The sequence below is a fragment of the Scyliorhinus torazame genome, chromosome 4 (genome assembly GCF_047496885.1).
Source record: "Scyliorhinus torazame isolate Kashiwa2021f chromosome 4, sScyTor2.1, whole genome shotgun sequence".
Lineage (NCBI taxonomy): Eukaryota > Metazoa > Chordata > Chondrichthyes > Carcharhiniformes > Scyliorhinidae > Scyliorhinus > Scyliorhinus torazame.
The window spans coordinates 236,113,799-236,132,917 of NC_092710.1; the positions used below are offsets into that span (position 1 = coordinate 236,113,799).

Here is a 19,119-nt window from a genome sequence, read left to right on the forward strand (position 1 = left end):
GAGATCAGCCGTGATCGAATGGCGGAGCAGACTCGATAAGCCAGATGGCCTTATTCTGCTCCGATATCCAATGAACCTGAAGACTCTTGCACTGATTTCAATCTCCTGACTGCCTCCCCACTCACCCTGTTTTCAGTCTCCTACTGCCTCTCCCCTCACGCTGTTTTCAATCTCCTACTGCCTCTCCACTCGATCTGTTTCCAATCTCCTACTGCCTCTCCACTCGCGCTGTTTTCAGTCTCCTACTGCCTCTCCACTCACCCTGTTTTCAGTCTCCTACTGCCTCTCCACTCACCCTGTTTTCAGTCTCCTACTGCCTCTCCACTCACCCTGTTTTCAGTCTCCTACTGCCTCTCCACTCACCCTGTTTTCAATCTCCTACTGCCTCTCCACTCACCCTGTTTTCAGTCTCCTACTGCCTCTCCACTCACCCTGTTTTCAGTCTCCTACTGCCTCTCCACTCACCCTGTTTTCAGTCTCCTACTGCCTCTCCACTCACCCTGTTTTCAGTCTCCTACTGCCTCTCCACTCACCCTGTTTTCAGTCTCCTACTGCCTCTCCACTCACCCTGTTTTCAATCTCCTACTGCCTCTCCACTCACCCTGTTTTCAGTCTCCTACTGCCTCTCCACTCACCCTGTTTTCAGTCTCCTACTGCCTCTCCACTCACCCTGTTTTCAGTCTCCGACTGCCTCTCCACTCACCCTGTTTTCAGTCTCCTACTGCCTCTCCACTCACCCTGTTTTCAGTCTCCTACTGCCTCTCCACTCACCCTGTTTTCAGTCTCCTACTGCCTCTCCACTCACCCTGTTTTCAATCTCCTACTGCCTCTCCACTCACCCTGTTTTCAGTCTCCTACTGCCTCTCCACTCACCCTGTTTTCAGTCTCCTACTGCCTCTCCACTCACCCTGTTTTCAGTCTCCTACTGCCTCTCCACTCACCCTGTTTTCAGTCTCCTACTGCCTCTCCACTCACCCTGTTTTCAATCTCCTACTGCCTGTCCACTCACGCTGTTTTCAGTCTCCTACTGCCTCGCCACTCACACTGTTTCCGGTCTCCTACTGCCTCTCCACTCACGCTGTTTTCAGTCTCCTACTGCCTCGCCACTCACACTGTTTCCGGTCTCCTACTGCCTCTCCACTCACGCTGTTTTCAGTCTCCTACTGCCTCTCCACTCGCGCTGTTTTCAGTCTCCTACTGCCTCGCCACTCACACTGTTTCCGGTCTCCTACTGCCTCTCCATTCACGCTGTTTTCAGTCTCCTACTGCCTCTCCACTCGTGCTGTTTTCAGTCTCCTACTGCCTCTCCACTCACCCTGTTTTCAGTCTCCTACTGCCTCTCCACTCACCCTGTTTTCAATCTCCTGACTGCCTCTCCACTCGCGCTGCTTTCAACCTCCCAATTTCCTGTTCCATCCCCGCTCTAGCTCTCACTCTATGTCGTTCACATGTGGTCCCACCCCGCGGGACCTCGGCGTTCTGGCTACGGTAGCCATCCTGGTAGGGGGGGGGGCGGGGGATCTGACTCCGTGGGGGCTCCTCCACGGTGGCCAGACACATGGAGCGCGATTCTCCACCCCCACGCCGAAGTGGCCGCGCCGTCGTGACCGCCGTCGAGGTTCACGACGGCGCGGAACGGCCCCAGTCCCGACCGATTCAGGCCCTGACAATGGGCCAGTATCGGGGCCGCGTCTTCTACCCGCGCCAGGCCTTGTCGCCCGCGTAAAGGCGGCGCCGAATAGATGACGCGGCCGGCGCCGCATAACGGACGTCATCCACGCATGCGTGGTTGCCGACCTGTCCAAATCCGCCCCGCAAGAAGATGGGGGACGGATCTTGCGGGGCCGCGGAAGGAAGGAGGTCCTCCTTCAGAGAGGACGGCCCGACGATCGGTGGGCACCGATCGCGGGCCACCCCACATTCAAGGTACCCCCCGGTGCAGGATCCCCCCTCGCCGCCCCCCCCAGCGTTCACCCACCGCCCATGACTGTAGCGACCAGGTGTGGACGGCGCTGGGGGGGACCCGCCGTTTCGGCCTGGCCGCTCGGCCCATCCGGGCCTCAGAATCGCGGGGGTGCCGGAGAATCGCCATTTTGGGTATCTCCGGCGATTCTCCGGCCTGCGGCCCGCGAAACTCGACCGCCCTGTTCCCGCCGCTTGGGAGAATCGCGGGAGGGCGTCGGACCGGCGTCCCCGGAAATTTCGGCGGCCCAGGCGATTCTCCCAACCGGCGTGGGAGTGGAGAATCGCGCCCATGATCGCTGGCTACCGATCAGCGGGTGCGCTCATTCCGGGTAGTGCCTGTGATCCTCCGCGCTGGGCCCCTATAGGGCGCCGCCATGTTGCGCGGGCCGGCGCAAAGACGGAAGCCGCGCGCATGCTTGGACCTGCGGCCGGCTGCCGTGCGCATGCACGGCCGTAACTGCAGGGCCCCACCGGCAGGCAGAGTGCGGGACGCACACCGGGGCCCTGATGGCCCCCTTGAAGACGGAGAATCGCCCTGGATGTTCTAGGAAACAGTTCGGAGTGATTCCCGCCCATTCCCCAGCGGGCGTGGGGACTTAGTCCCCAGAAGGGAGAATCACACCCCTACTGCCTCTCCACTCACGCTGTTTCCAGTCTCCTACTGCCTCTCCACTCACGCTGTTTCCAGTCTCCTACTGCCTCTCCACTCACGCTGTTTCCAGTCTCCTACTGCCTCTCCACTCACGCTGTTTCCAGTCTCCTACTGCCTCTCCACTCACGCTATTTTTATTCTCCTGACTGTCCTTTCGGCGCCAGAGCTGCGCACAGCACTCCGGCGCTGCTCTAGCCCCCGAGGAAGGGGAGAATGACTGGGCCTGGAGGCCCGTTGACGCCGGCGTCGCACAAAATCCCGGCCACACTGTTTTCAATCTGCTATTGCCTCTCCACTCACGCTGTTTTCAATCTCCCAATTTCCTCTCCCAGCTCCGCTCTCGCTCTTACTCTATGTCGTGCTGTTTTATCCTCCCAGCTCGGTTCTCGGACTTGGTCCCTCTCAATCTCTTTTATTCCTCCAGCTCTGCTCTCAGTCTTGCTCTAACTCATGCTCTTTTATCCTCCCATCTCCTCTCATGCTCTTTTTGCCCCCTTTGATACTATATTGATACTGCAAAACAGATGGCCTTGTCTTTTCTATCCCAATGCAGATGTTGTCAACCAAAGCAGTCCAGGAGCACTTGTCTGTTTTTTTTCTCTAAGTGAAAGCTGCAGACCTGTTTGTTTTCTCCAAATTCAAAGGGCCATGGGCATTTAAAACATTTCAGGTAATGACACTAGAGTTCCCAGGCATTGTGTTTTCTGTTTTGAATGCATGATAAAATGTTTCCCAAGCACAGAACTTGAGTATTTCTGGAAAAAAACACTTTTTTGTCGAAGCTTCTCTCATTTTGCATTCATCAGTGCATTCGCAAGAATACAAGAGAAGGGAAATCAACAAATTTATACTCTATGAGAAGATAATCCACAATGGTTGGCAAGCAAACTTTGATTGGTCGAGGCGTTGCAATGGTGAATGCACTAACCGTAAGGCTGCGTACTTAGCCCCCTACTCTACTCCCCGTACACACACGACTGCGTGGCAAAATTTGGTTCCAACTCCATCTACAAGTTTGCTGACGATATGACCATAGTGGGCCGGATCTCGAATAACGACGAGTCCGAATACAGGAGGGAGATAGAGAACCTAGTGGAGTGGTGTAGCGACAACAATCTCTCCCTCAATGCCAGCAAAACTAAAGAGCTGGTAATTGACTTCAGGAAGCAAAGTACTGTACCCCTGTCAGCATCAACGGGGCCGAGGTGGAGATGGTTAGCAGTTTCAAATTCCTAGGGGTGCACATCTCCAAAAATCTGTCCTGGTCCACCCACATCGACGCTACCACCAAGAAAGCACAACAGCGCCTATACTTCCTCAGGAAACTAAGGAAATTCGACATGTCCACATTAACCCTTACCAACTTTTACAGATGCACCATAGAAAGCATCCTATCTGGCTGTATCAGAGCCTGGTATGGCAACTGCTCGGCCCAGGACCGCAAGAAACTTCAGAGAGTCTCGAACACCCACTCCATCACATGAACCTGCCTCCCATCCATTGACTCCATTTACAGCTCCCGCTGCCTGGGGAAAGCGGGCAGTATAATCAAAGATCCCTCCCACCCGGCTTACTCACTCTTCCAACTTCTTCCATCGGGCAGGAGATACAGAAGTCTGAGAACATGCACGGACAGACTCAAAAACAGCTTCTTCCCTGCTGTTACCAGACTCTAAATGACCGTCTTAAGGACTGACCTCAAAAACACTACACCCTGTATGCTTCATCCGTTGCCAGTGCTTATGTAGTTACATTGTATACCTTGTTTTGCCCTATTATGTATTTTCTTGCATTCACTTTTCTTCCCATGTACTTAATGAGCTGTTGAGCTGCTCGCAGAAAAATACTTTTCACTGTACCTCGTACACGTGACAATAAACAAATCCAATCCAATCCAATCCTGTTGGTGACTGGCAGTTAACTACCAAGCATGGTTTGAAAGTTAAACAAGGAAGCTTGATTCTTGATTGGTCAAGGTATTGCCCTGAGGAATGAACCAGTGAATGACTGTGTTTGGCTGACACAGGCACACTGTGTGTTGTCATGTTCTTAATGTCTGCAAAAAACAGGACCCTGTGTATTAATATACAAAACTTCCAGTACATGCAAATCAGTTTGGAAACCTACAATATGGGTGTGCTAGATAAGCTAGGCATGCTTTTGTTTTGTTATGGGCGAGGCGTTTTCAGAACCCCAAAATGTATCATGGAGTTCAACCAACCTCTCCCTTTAATGCTATTGTTGCTTTTCCAGTACACGGCTTGTTCCCCAGGTGTGATATTACAATTATGGACACGTGGTTTTTAAACACAAAACAATGTTTATTCTATGAACTCAACTTAACCTTTTAAATAAACATTGGATGCCTTAACACCCCTTACTTCAAAGATAACCCTGAAAATAATACACCACTAAATAATCCCTCAAAATGTTCCTTCAAACATCCAAAAGGCTTCAAAACAGTAACACGCCAGTCACAGAATATATATATTTTCTGTTGGGTGGCAAAGATATATCAGCTTGGTTGACTTCAGCTCCAGTACCTTGCTTTCCTTCCTGTAGCTCTCTGGAAACACACAGACACACACAAGCTGCTTTATCAAACTGGCTTTCTCCCTTCAAGCAACTCACAGCAAACCAGAACTTCTCAAGCTGCTGTCTCAAACTGGCTTTCTCCTTTTAATCAGCTCCCAGCAAAACAGCCAGACAATTTTAAACTGATCTCAGCAAAACCAGCCAGGCACTTTCCAAACTGAAACTTCAAAATGGCTGAAGTGCTCAGCTCCACCCACTCTCTGACATCACTGTTTTCTTAAAGCTACATTGCTTAAATATCCATGTCTTAAAGGTACTCTCACATGACAGTTTCGATCTGTTTATGCCGCTAAATTGCTTTAATAGATGACTACACCATAAATGGTACCCATTTGAAATCCATCCACACCATACATTAAGTGGAAATGGTTTGACAACACAGTTAATGACACCACTAAAGGCGTAACAGATCTCTCTTGCCATGTACTCTTTAGAAAGTGAGGGATTTGTTCTTGCACATGGTTTCAATGTTGGCGTGCCTTCATCCCAAATCAAACAGGAAGAGGTATTGGCTGAGTTCAAACTCCTCTACTCCAAACTATCAATTCACAAACCAACGTTCACTGGAAACAGAGTCCTGTAAAACGTGCCTAGCTGATCTAGCAGATACATTTTGTGGGATTCCAAGTGATCTACATGCAACATGAATGTCTTACAGTTTTGTGAGGCCTTAAGACCAACATACATATGGCATACATATCAGTAAATCTGACCAAGGAATGAGAATAGTGTGAATATATCAACAAAATGCATGTCAGTCTTAATGAATGAAATGAAATGAAAATTGCCTATTGTCACAAGTAGGCTTCAAATGAAGTTACTGTGAAAAGCCCTTCGTCGCCACATTCCGGCGCCTGTTCGGGGAGGCTGGTACGGGAATTGAACCGTGCTGCTGGCCTGCCTTGGTCTGCTTTCAAAGCCAGTGATTTAGCATTGTGCAATGAGGGTTCCAAACTTCCATTGGGCCTGTTGCTCAACATGACAGGACAGCCTTGCTCGAACGTTAGCTAAAGAAACACTTGCTGGACTTTTGTAAGAGCTTCCACGGGATATCACAGAAAACCAGAGACTGGAGAGAGCACGGACCAGGTGAGGGATCAGCTGATTAGAGCAGGAAACTTCAAAAATAAGCAGCACAGCGAGAGTCAGAGACACTGGGCTAGATTCTCCGCTCACCGAAGTCGAAATCGCATCCGGCGCTGGGGCGGAGAATCCATTATCACGCATGGAATTGGGACCGGCGCCTGTTCCTCGATTCTCCGGCCCACGAAAAGCGGCGTATCCAGGATGTATGCCGCACCGCATATCCCCACCCTCCGCCCATTGCTTGGGGCCCGCCCCACTATTCTCCGCCTCCGACTGTCCGACATCCCAACGGCTTATTTCTAACATGGTCCCAGCCGTTCGGGAAACTCGCGAGGTGGCTGCAGACTCAGTCCGCGGCTGCCATGGTTGGGGGCAGGCTGATCGGAGGGCAGGGGGGGCCTTTATTTTGTGGGCAGTCGAGGTCGGGCACGTGGTCGATCGGGGGCACTATTTCCACGGTCTGAGTCCGCCATGGAGCACTGCACGGCCGCAGGAGGCTGCACCGCCGCAGCCTCTGACCCGGACGTGCAAGGAGCCATATCTGCAGCTGGAGCTGCGAGCTTCACGACGGCTCCCTCCTAGCTCCCTGCAACGCTGTGAATTTGTGGCTTTTTCTGGTGTAAAAGGCCACAGTTTTCACTGTGCCATGGGGACATAATCCCTGAATCAGAGAATCCAGCGCACAGTGCCTCATTGCAACACCCCCGCTCCAAGCATTGGCACCTAATAAACTGTATTATCGTCTGGGAAAGGGATCGCTAAGATGTCTGTATTACCCGCACCATGATCGGAGCCAACTAATCCGCTCTACCATCTCTATCACCCTGGCCCCAAACCAGCACAAGCAGAATAAATTCTGCCGCAGGAGACTCAATACCGCTGGACTCAAACACCCTGAAAAGTAAGAGCTACTCAGTTAACGCCTCACAGCTAACCTGATGACCACCAACAAGCCAGAGCCGCAGAATGCCCACAGCGCGTGGTTCCCTTAAAAGCCATCATAATTAGCACGTGTGAGGAGATGTTCAGGCTCTCAATCAGGAAACACCAAGACTGGTTCAATGAGAATGATAAGGAGATCCAGGATCTCCTTGACCCCAAGTGTAAGGCATCCCAGAACTGACAGCTCCGCCAAAACTCGAGTGAGAGGAAACAAGGCAACTGATGGCTGAGGTGCAACTCGTGACCTAAAGAACAAATGGTGGGTGGAAAGAGCGCAGGAGACTCAGCAATTCGCTGACAACCACCATATGTGCGGCTTCTTCGCAATCAATACCATCCACGATCTGACTACCCAAGGACCCAACCCACTGAGAGCTAAAAACTGAGAAGCGCTCATCAAAGACAGAGGCAGTCACACCCGCTGAAGAGAGCACTTCTAGGACCTCCTCAACCAATCACAGCCTTCGACACAAGTGTCCTTGACACCAACACGCTATCTCACTGCAACCCCAGCTCGCTGTGAGGTCGAAAAAGCCATCCAACAGCTGAAGAACAACAAGGCCTCTGACACAGATGGAATCCCCGCAGAAGTATTAAAATGCAGCGGAGAGGCACTGTTGGCAAGAATCCACAACCTCATCACCCTTGTCTGGAAGGAAGAGAGCATGACATGCAATCTCAGAGATGGCTAAATTGTGACCATCTTCAAGAAAGGGGACAGGCCCGACTGCGGATATTACAGAGGGATTTCCCTACACTCTACTATGGGAATGATCACTGTGAGAATACTCCTCAACCACTTCCTCCAGTGGCTGGAGAGCTCCTCCCTGACTCTCAGTATGGCTTCCGTCCATCAAGAAGCTCAATGGACACAATCTTCAGCACGCTACAAATCCAAGAAAAGTGATGGGGCAGCATCAATCTCTGTACATGGCCTTCTTCAATCTCGCAAAGGCCTTCAAGTCTATTGACCGTGAGGAACTGTGGAGCATCCACTTCAAATTCAGCTGCCTGCAGAAATTCGTCAGCATTCTCCAACTGCTCCAGGATAATATGCAAACCGTGATTCTCACCAATGGAATCACCACAGCCCCAATACGGGTGAAAACTGGGGTCAAACAGGGCTGCGTCATCGCACCAACGCTCTTCCTCGCAGCAACACTATCCCATCACCCTGAAGCTCCCTGCTAGAGTGGAGCTAAGCTAACCTACTGGACAAGCGGAAAACCCCCGGCACCTCCAGGCCAGAACCAAGACCACCCAACCTCTGTCATCGAGCTGCAGTACACAGACAACACCTGTGTGGGTGCACATTCAGAGGCCAAACTACAAACAATCATCGACGCATCCACTGAGGCGTATGAGAGAATGGGCCTCTGACTAAACATCCAGAAGACAAAGGTTCTCTCCCAGCCTGCTCCTGCCACACAAAACTGCCCCTCAACCATCAAATTCTACAGTGAGTCCTTGGACAATGGGGATCATTACCCATACCTCGGGAGCCCCAGTCTTAATTTAATTTTTTAATAATCTTTATTGTCGCAAGTAGGCTTCCATTAACACTGCAACAAAGTTACTGTGAAAAGTCCCTAGTCGCCACAATCCGGCGCCTGTTCGGGTACACGGGGAAAATTCAAAATGTCCCATTCACCTAACAAGCACGTCTTTCGGGACTTGTGGGAGGAAACCGGAGCTCCCGGAGGAAACCCACTCAGACACTAGGAGAACATGCAGACTCCACACAGACAGTGACCCAAGCCGAGAATCGCACCTGGGACCCTGGCACTGTGAAGCCACTCTGCTACCGTGCTGCCCCTTCAGACGTCTGAGGAACAGAATATTCAAAGACTGAGACCTCAAACCCAGCAGCAATAGTCTACAGAGCAGCCGTGGTCCCCACCCTCTTGTATGCATCAGAAACATGGACAACATACAGTAGACACGTCAAATACTTGGAGAGATATCACCAACGTTGCCTCCGCAAAATCCTGCAAATCCACCGACAGGATAGGCGTACCAATGTGAGCATCCTTTCCCAACCAATACCTCCAATATCAAGGCACTGACCAGCTGCGATGTACGGGCCACATTTCCCACATGCCAGACACAAGACTCCCAAAATAAGTGCTCTACTCCAAGCTCTGCAATGGCAAGCGATCAGTAGGAAACACTGCAAGGACACTTTGAAAGCTTCCCTAAATAAATGCAACATCGCCATCGTCATGTATCCCTTGCCTTAGAAAACACAAACTGGAGAAAAAGCAACCGCGAAGGCGGCACTCACCTTGAGCATCATAGGATGGAGCACGTGGAGGCCAAGCGTAAACAGCAGAAGGAGAGCGCAGAATCATAGAACATAGAACATACAGTGCAGAAGGAGGCCATTCGGCCCATCGGGTCTGCACCGACCCACTTAAGCCCTCACTTCCACCCTATCCCCGTAACCCAATAACCCCTCCTAACCTTTTTGGTCACTAAGGGCAATTTAGCATGGCCAATCCACCTAACCTGCACGTCTTTGGACTGTGGGAGGAAACCGGAGCACCCGGAGGAAACCCACGCTGACACGGGGAGAACGTGCAAACTCCGCACAGACAGTGACCCAGCAGGGCATCAAACCTGGGACCCTGGCGCTGTGAAGCCACAGTGCTATCCACTTGTGCTACCGTGCTGCCATCCAGACATCCCATCCACTCACCTCATCAAGCACCACCTACCAAACCTGAGGCAGAGTCTGCGGATCCAGGATTGGACTATTCAGCCACCGCAGAACCCACCCCCCCGGAATGGGAGTAAGTCACACTAGACACTGAGGAACTGCCCAAGAGATATATATATGACAGGGTCCATCCTCACAGCTCACTACGTCCATGCATGTTGCTGTATAGGTTGCCAAGACACACACAAGTGATTTCTCTTTATATCCTTTATTATCTATGACCGGTTCTGAACAGTATGGATTGACCGAGTGGTTAGGCGAATTGGTACAACCAGTTTTGAACAAGTATTCCACACATATGGTGAAGGATTCCTTCGCATTTGTGAAGATTATACAGGACTTTCATAATGATCGCAATGCTGTGTCCACGTGCTAGTTTGACACTGCTAGCCTATTCACCAATGTTCCACTTCAGGAAGCTGCAGATATTTGTGCTGCAGCACTATATCATGGCAATCTTGTCCCATCACCATTGCGTGAAGCAGTATTCGTTGAACTTACAAATTCAACAACTCAAATGGTTGAGTTCAGTTTTAATGGCAACATGTATGCCCAATTAGATGATGTTGCCATGGGATCCTTTTTAGGCCAGGCTCTCGCAAACATCTTTATTAGGTTCCATGAGAAATGTGTCTTATAGAATTTACAGTGCAGAAGGAGGCCATTCGGCCCATCGAGTCTGCACCGGCTCTTGAAAGAGCACCCTACCCAAGGTCAACACCTCCACCCTATCCCCATAACCCCGTAACCCCACCCAATACTAAGGGCAATTTTGGACACTAAGGGCAATTTATCACGGCCAATCCACCTAACCTGCACATCTTTGGAATGTGGGAGGAAACTGGAGCACCCGGAGGAAACCCACACACACACGGGGAGGATGTGCAGACTCCGCACAGACAGTGACCCAAGCCAGAGTCGAACCTGGGACCCTGGAGCTGTGAAGCAATTGTGCTATCCACAATGCTACCATGCTGCCCTTCAATAGAATAAAACCTAATCTCCGAGCCACTACATGTTTCCAATATGTGGATGATACGTTTGCTATATTTCAATCCATAGCTGCACCTAATAATTTCCTTACATGTTTTAATGGGTTCCATCCTGTTCACAAATTAACATTTGAAATGGAGCAGTCAAATGAACTCCCCTTCCTTGACGTACTAGTTGGGAAATCTGCCAGGGTGTTCTCTAACACAGTCTACCATAAACCTTCCTTCACTGATCAATATACGCACTAGGATTGTTACAGTTCCTTATCGGCAACTTTGTAAATAGGATCCTAGCCATTTTTTTATCATGCGAGCTTGATGCTGAAATAGGGCACATCAAAGTCATCCTCCAGGACAATGGCTATCCTGATCGGATCATTTTGTGCTGTTTATTGAGCAAACTCATGAACGAGCCTAAGGCCATCACTTTTGGCCATTAAAATTTCCAATCTACTTCAGATTACCTGTAAGAGTAAGGTACCCCAAAATTTTGAGCAACAGCTGAAGCTAGCTGTTTCACACTGCTACAGTTCAACAAGAGTGGTAATAGCCATAAACAGGATACTGCCGTCAAGCTATAAATATATTCTGCCTCTTACACAAATGAGTAATGTCGTGTATGAATTTCAGTGCCAGTGTGATGCTAGGTATGTAGGTTGTATGTCCCAAAGACTAGCAGATCATATCAAACAGCATATCCTAGTCGCTGATCACAACAGGCAAGGTACAGACAGTACCCCACCAGCCCGAGCTTCCTAAAACCCAGTACACAGCGTCCCACATTAGATGAGATTCCGCGATTGGACAACATTTGCTCAATTATCCTCAGTGTGCTATGAATTATGCTGACAACCAATTTAAAATGTCAGTCGAGGTCACAGTCTGGCACATGTGTATGTACTGGAAGCTAAGGCCTTGATCTTTGAAGATAGAAAGCACATGGGTCCGCATGGTGGCAGAGTGCTTAGCACTGCTGCTTCACAGCGCCTGGGACCTGGGTTCAATTCCGGCCTTGGGCTATTGCCTGCGTGGAGTTTGAACTTTCTCCCCGTGTCTACGTGGGTTTCCTCTGGATGCTCCAGTTTCCTCCCAGTCCAGGTTAGGTGACAAAATTGCCCCTTAGTCTCCAGGGATGTATAGAATAGGTGGGGATATGGGTATAGGGCGGGGGAGTAGCAAGTACCCCAGGTCTTCCCCCAGGGGTACTGCTCCCCCACCCCCATCGTGTGATGCACTCATCTGAGCTCCTCTGGCAGGTCTGCCCGCCAGGTGCATGCCGTGGGAGAGCAGCCATAATTCACATTGGCGTGCCCTCGTTGGACATTGGGAATCCCGTTTCATTACTGGAGGGGATGGTGGGGGGGGGGGGGGGGGGGGGAATGGGGACTATGGGCTATCGCTGCCTACAATGCATTTAGGACATCTCGTGAGATTTTGCGCTCCCATCACCAGTCACACCCTATTTGAACAGGAGCACAATAATTTTCTTTAGAAGGCACCTCAGTGAAGGACAGACCTCTTGCGAATTCATTGTCGCATGCTGTTAAAATCACTCTATTTCGAATAAACACTGAGATGGAAGGGTATGCAAATGCTGAAACTAATGAACATGTTGATATTAAGCTATCACTAATGAGCAACAACAGGCACATCCTAAGATAGCTTGCCAGATAATGAGGCCTCCTCCAGTTCTAATATAGATGTGGAGTGCAGATGCCCACCCACTAAAAGAGAACTGCAGCATTAAACAAGGAGTTATCTAATTCATTTGATAAGCTGTCAAGAAGCTTACATTCTATGGCTGAGTATGGGAGAGTCTGCTTCTAACCTGTATGTTCACAACTTGCATGCCATTGGCACTCTGCAGTCTGTCTTTTGAGAATGTGGCTCATGGAAGACACTGCAATGAGTTCCTCGTAAAATGACACTGTATGTATGATAACGGTAGATGAGTAATGAGCCCAGCTCCATGAGAGTACGAGTGGTGCAATGGCAATTGTGTGGTTCAATAAGTCTCCTGTTTTCCACCTTGGCAAATATCCACTTCCAGATGGCCAACTGGACCTGATTTCCCAAGCAACAGACAAGATGTAAACTTGAAAAGAATAGATTTACAGGCCCAATACTGGTTTCTTCCTTTATTGTAAAAACTCAAAGTAAAAAAGAATGACCTGACAAAGATAAAAGCAAATTATTACGATGCCGGAATCTGAAACAAAGATGCAAAATGCTGGACAATGTGGATATCATGGCAGATCTGACACCAACTGTGGAGAGAGTACTGAGCTAACGTTATGAGTCTGGATGACTCTGTAAAAGCTAACCCAACCTGGCCGAACAGAGAGTAGTCAAATGTATTGGAATTAAAGAGACAAATGGTTAATTAATTGCAGATTTATTTCCCACAACCCATCAAGTGTCAATTTACTTGGTTGTCATTGAAGTGAAAGAATATGTGGGCGTTTGGCACTCTGGGAAGAAGAAAATATAGCTATTAGTAATCTTGAGCAATATTTTAGGATTTAACCCATATTCACAGTTATTGTCTGTCATTTGTGTTCTGAAACAGGTGAATCCATTTAAAGACCAAATATGTAAGGTGTTTAGCTGGAATAAAGAGGGATTATTTTCATTTGACGAATTCCTGGAAATGATGTCAGTCTTCAGTGAAAATGCATCGCTTTCTGTAAAAGCAGACTATGCCTTTCGAATCTATGGTATGTTTTTCCCCATTAAAATTCTTTTATTGATCAAAATTAAGTATAGACAATGGACTGGATTCTCTGTTTTGGAGAGTCATCCAGACTCTCTCCACAGCTGCTGTCAGACATGCTGAGATTGTCTAGCATTTCTGTTTTTGTTTCAGAAGTGCTCTGGCCAGCTACTGGTCTCCGCTGCCTCTAAGAGCGGCTCCAGGTGAGATTCCCGCTCCTTTATCTGGCTAATTTATGCATGGAGGAATCCTGGCATCAGGCTGCCATTTTGATTAAGCAACCGATCTGATGACGGGACCCTCCACCCTCCACGATCCAAGTCCTACCCCCCCCCCCCCGCTGACAAGTAGTGCCATTTCCCACCCACCCTCCACCAGCATGCATCCATGAGACCTCATTAGAAATCTCCATCAGCCACCCCTGCCTGAGAGCTGAAGAGCAGTCCAGGAAGAAGAGTGAAAAACCACTGCATTTACACTCACCTTTCTAAACATCTGCTGCTTCAGACAAAAGTGTTTAAAACAGCAGCTGTTACAAGTGTCTGAGGCTTCCTCGAAAACAAAGTACACTCCAAAGGGCTTCAAATTCCCTGACAGCCTTTGAAATGCAAATCTCCCATTCAGTTTCACACACAAATACATTTCATGAGCCAGTGACTGACAATTTTATAACTCTAGAGACAGGTGCTTTGTGGATTGTAGAATTTTTCTTCCCTTCACATTTGAATGCATCTCAAGTATCCTGCTTTGATGCTAACCACAATGTTTATAAACACTCTTCCTATGACTGACAGTTCCTCACCACATCAATTAAGTTCTTTCACATACTCTTTTTCACAGCAGAAAGCATTTAGCTGTTTTTGATGTGGTGAGGAACTGTAAACCACATCAAGATGGGGAGGGCTTGAGGGATCATGGGAGGGGGGTGGGGATGGCAGGACGATTTTCATTGTGGGGAGAGGGAGGCCTTTTGATGGACTTTTGGGTGCACCTCAGTTATGCAATGACCCCTTTGACCCACCGCACCAGGGCGATGCTTGAAAAAACCTGCACCAAATCCCGCTGGGTGGATTTCACGGACAGACTGCAATCCCTAGGCAACTGGGATAATTGTCATGCCCGTGATGGCTAAAGGTTCTCCTGTATACATTGCCAAACATGGCTCAGTGTCCTTCAAGTCCAAATGGTGGATTCCCATCCTGACATTCTGGAAAGTCTGCCATCCTATCACCAAGACTGCAACTCCCATGTCCAATTCCATTACAAATGGATGACCATTCAGCTGGATGGTGACTTTGATGGGGCAGTTTGTGGCGTGGCGATGCAGTTCCGCTGCATACACTCACCTTCGTCAGGCTGCGCTAGTTAGAAGGCGGTCGCTCAAAATTCATCCCTAACTTGCAACCATCCTCCCACCACTGCATGCACTATTGAAAAAGCAGCAGGATCGGGCATGGAGAGCACCGCCAGAAGAAGCGTTTGCCAAGGTGTATTAGAACTGTTGGGCTTGATGGGCGCCCCCCCCCCCCCCCAGGCCTCTTGGTCGCTCATGATGCGTCCCCATACAGAACTGGGGAAATGTAATCCCACCGTGCGGACGACGGAACGGGGATACCGATATCCTACGCATCGCAGAATTTGGCCGATGCAGATCGCAATTACGCTCAGATTGAAAAAGAAGGGCTGGCCATGATTTTAGCACTGAACAAATTCTCCCAATATGCTTGTGCTTGTTTTCTCATGATTGTAACGGACCACAAGCCGTTGCTCGGGTTGTTTAAGGAGGACAAGGCAATTCCGCCAATAGCATCTCCCCGAATACAGCGTGGGGCCCTCCACTTTGCGGTGTATGGGTACATGTTCAAGTATTGCCCGGGCACGCAGATTGCAAAAAAGGACTCTTTGAGCCGACTCCCATTGATGACATACCCCCCATTGCCATCGGTGATGGACAACATTATATTGACCTTGAAGTTTATGGCTACCATGTCAGTCACTACCGCACAAGGTCGCAACTGGATGCAGAAGGACCCAGTTATGGCGAAGTTACGCCATTTCGTCTTGCACGGGGATCGGCAAGGGAAACTTCCTGCAGAATTGTGGTTTTCAAGGTCAAGCAGCAAGAATTCAGCAGGAGGATGGCATCCTCCTGTGGGGAGTTTGTATTTTGAATCTGAGTCAGGGCACAAAGTCTATACTTCAAGACCTACACAATGGACACCTGGGGGTTCGAAAATGAAAATGCTCGCCAAGATCTACTTGTGGTCAGGCTTGAATGGTGACATCGGGCGGTTGGCCCAACAATGCACCACTTGCCAGGAACATCAGAAGATCCCGCCTTTTGCCTCTCTCCACTCTTGCGAACCGCCAGACCAACCTTGGGTGCGCCTGCATGCGGACTTTGCCAGACCCGTTCAAGGCTTGATGTTCTTGCCAATAATGGATGTCCATTCCAAATGGTTAGACACCATTGAATGCCATCCACCACTTCAAAGGTTAGCATCGAGAAGCTACACCTCTCATTCAGTACCCATGGCATCCCAGAGGTATTGGTCACAGACAATGGTACCCCGTTTACTCGGGAGGAGTTTGTGCACTTCACAAAGTCAAATGGGATGAAGTATATCAGGACCGCCCCATGCCAGCCTTCCTCAAACTGTCTGGCTGAGCGAGCAGCAAAGACACTCGAGAAGGGCATATGAGGAAACAGGCCTTGGGATTCGTGGAGATGAGGTCTGCATGTTTTTTGATCCACTACGGTACCACGCCACACGTGGGAGCCAGGGGGCAACACCTTACTAGAGGCCCTGACACTGAGATGCAAGAGGTGGAGTACTCAAGCATCCACGATTTCTGAAGACAGCCTTGCTAGGGGACGGTCAGCGAAGGTGCCCCCTAGATGATGAGCGCAAAAATGGCTAGACTCACCCAGCCCACAGCCAGAGGCACAACCATGGGTGAAGCAGAGAAGACAGCCTTCTCTACCCTCTATGACAGAGCGGTTTGCGTACTTTGGTGGGGAGGGATGTTGTAACCCCACGAGACCCATGGGGACAACCCAATCGATCTTCCCGTGGAGCACGTGGAATACAAGCCAGAGACCACCTCTGGCAGAGACCACCCCCAGTAGAGACCACTCCTGCCAGAGAGCACCCCCGACGGAGATACCCACATCAGAGATCTCCCCCCTCCCCCCACCAGAGAGATCTCTGCCAGAGAGACCCCCTTCACGAGAGACCTGCCCCATATCAGAGACCTCCCCATATCAGAACCCGCCTCATATCAGAAACCCCCTCACAAAAAAGGCCCCCATAACAGAGAACCCCCCCATATCATGGGACTGTCTGGAGGGATTCTCTGGTGGGATTCTCTACTAGGGATCTCTGCTGGGGCTCTCTAATGGGGGTCTCCGAGGAGGGCCTCTGGTGGTGGTCACTATTGGGGGGTCTCTAGTTGGGGCCTCCGGTGGGGTTTCTGTAGGGGTCCGTGGGTGCATATCTGATGGCAGGGTTGTGGGGAGGTTTTTTTTCGGTCACCCTCATGCTATGGGGATGGTGACCCAACAATTCCCATGTTGCGGGTGGGGGGGGGGGGGGGGGGAGGTGGAGGATGCCCCTACTTATCAGCGAAGGGGGGAGTCAGATTTGCTTTGCCTGGGGGTGGGGGACAGTGCCGGAGCATTCTATCGGGCTGCCCACTCAAAATGGTGGCCCGAAAACGGGATTCGTGACAGAATCCCTTGCAATTCACCATGCAAACACTTGCATGGCAAGCAGAGTGAATCGCTTATGGGTGCCCCTCCTAGCGCCAGTGCGAAACAGAAGCAATTCAGCTCCGGCAGGAGAGCACCAACTTCCAAGCAGAGTATTTTGAGGTTGTTACTTGTAGCATAGACAAAGGAGAACCAGTGGATGTTGTAGATTTGGATTTTCAGAAGGATTTTGATGAGGTCCCACAGAGGGGGCTGGTAAATTAATTTGGAGTACATGGGATTGGGGGAAGCATACTAATATGGATTGAATAAAGCAGAGAGTATGAATAAACAAATTATTTTCAGGATGGAAGACTGTTACTAATGGGGTATCGCAAGTACCCATGCTTGATCCACAGCTGTTCACAATCTTATAAATGATATTGATGTGGAGACCAATTCCATCATTGCTGTTGACACCAAACCAGCTGGGAGTTTAAGTTGTGAGGAGGATGCAAGGAGGCATCAGTAGGACTTGCACGGTGAATGAGCTAGAACATGGCAGATAGAATATAATGTGAGTAAATGTGAAGTTATACACTTTGGTAGAAAAGGCAAGAGGGCAGAATATTTCTTAAATACTGAGAGGTTGGATAAAAGGACTAAATGCAAGTGCAACAAGCATTTAGAAAGGTAAATAACAACATGAGGGGATTTGAGTACAGGAATAAGAATGTCTTGCTGCACTTAGAAATATAGAAAATAGGATCAGGAGTAAGCCATTTGACCATTCAAGCCTGCTACGCCATTCAAATACGATCATGGCTGATCCTCTATCTCAACACCATACTCCCGCACTCTCCCCATACACCTTGAACCTTTCAAGTCGAGAAATCTATCTATTTCCTTAACAGTATTAAAAAACTTGGGCACAACAGCCTCTGTGGTAGAGAATTCCACAGTCTCACCACCTTCTATGTGAAGCAGTTTCTACTCATCTCAGTCCTTAATGGCCTAATCCATATTCTAGATCTCCCAGTCAGAGGAAACAAAATCCCTGCATCCAGCCCTGTCAGAATTTTATATGCTTCAATTAGATCTTCTCTCATTCTTCTAAATTCCAATGAACACGGGTGCACTCGATCCAATTTCTCGTACAACAATTCTGCCATCCCACGAATCAGTCTGGTTAACCCACCTCTATGGCAAATATGTCCTTTCTTAGATAAGGAGATCAAAACCGCTCACAAAGGTGCGGTCTCACCAAGGCCTGGTACAGCTGCAGTAAGATATCCTTGCTCCTGTACTCAAGTCCTCTAGCAATGAAGGCTAACATACCATTTACCTTCCTAACTGCTTGCTGTCCCTGCATACCTACTCTCAGTGACTTGGTGAGACCCGACCTGGAGTATTGTGCACAGTTTTGGTCCCCTTATCTAAAGAAGGACACATGTGCTATAGGAGTGCAACGGTGGTTCACCACATTAATCCCTGGAATGGCTGGATCATCTTCGGAGGAGAGTTTGAGGGCTGGATTCTCCGTTTCTGCGGCTAAGTGCCGGCGCCAATGCAGAATCCGTGGTGCTCCATGACGGGGAAATCGTTCTACATCCCTCACCAATTCCGGTACAGTGATGGGCTAGCACCGGCACCGCGTGGAGCACCCGTGGATCGCGTGGAGAATTGCCGGGTCCCAGGCCGAGCATTCGCAGGGCTGACACGCCACCACCGGTCTTGCTAGAAACATGTTGCAGGCCGCGCTGG

General features: G+C 49.5%; 1 protein-coding gene across 1 annotated transcript in view; it reads left to right on the top strand.

Annotated features, from left to right (window-relative positions):
• LOC140411483 (calcium and integrin-binding family member 4-like) overlaps positions 1 to 19,119 on the top strand; it is a 143,322-nt gene that overhangs the window by 81,442 nt on the left and 42,761 nt on the right. The window contains exon 4 of the mRNA XM_072500575.1: positions 13,521 to 13,668. Within this exon, the coding sequence (XP_072356676.1) occupies positions 13,521 to 13,668 (148 nt within the window). The remainder of the gene's footprint in view (positions 1 to 13,520; positions 13,669 to 19,119) is intronic.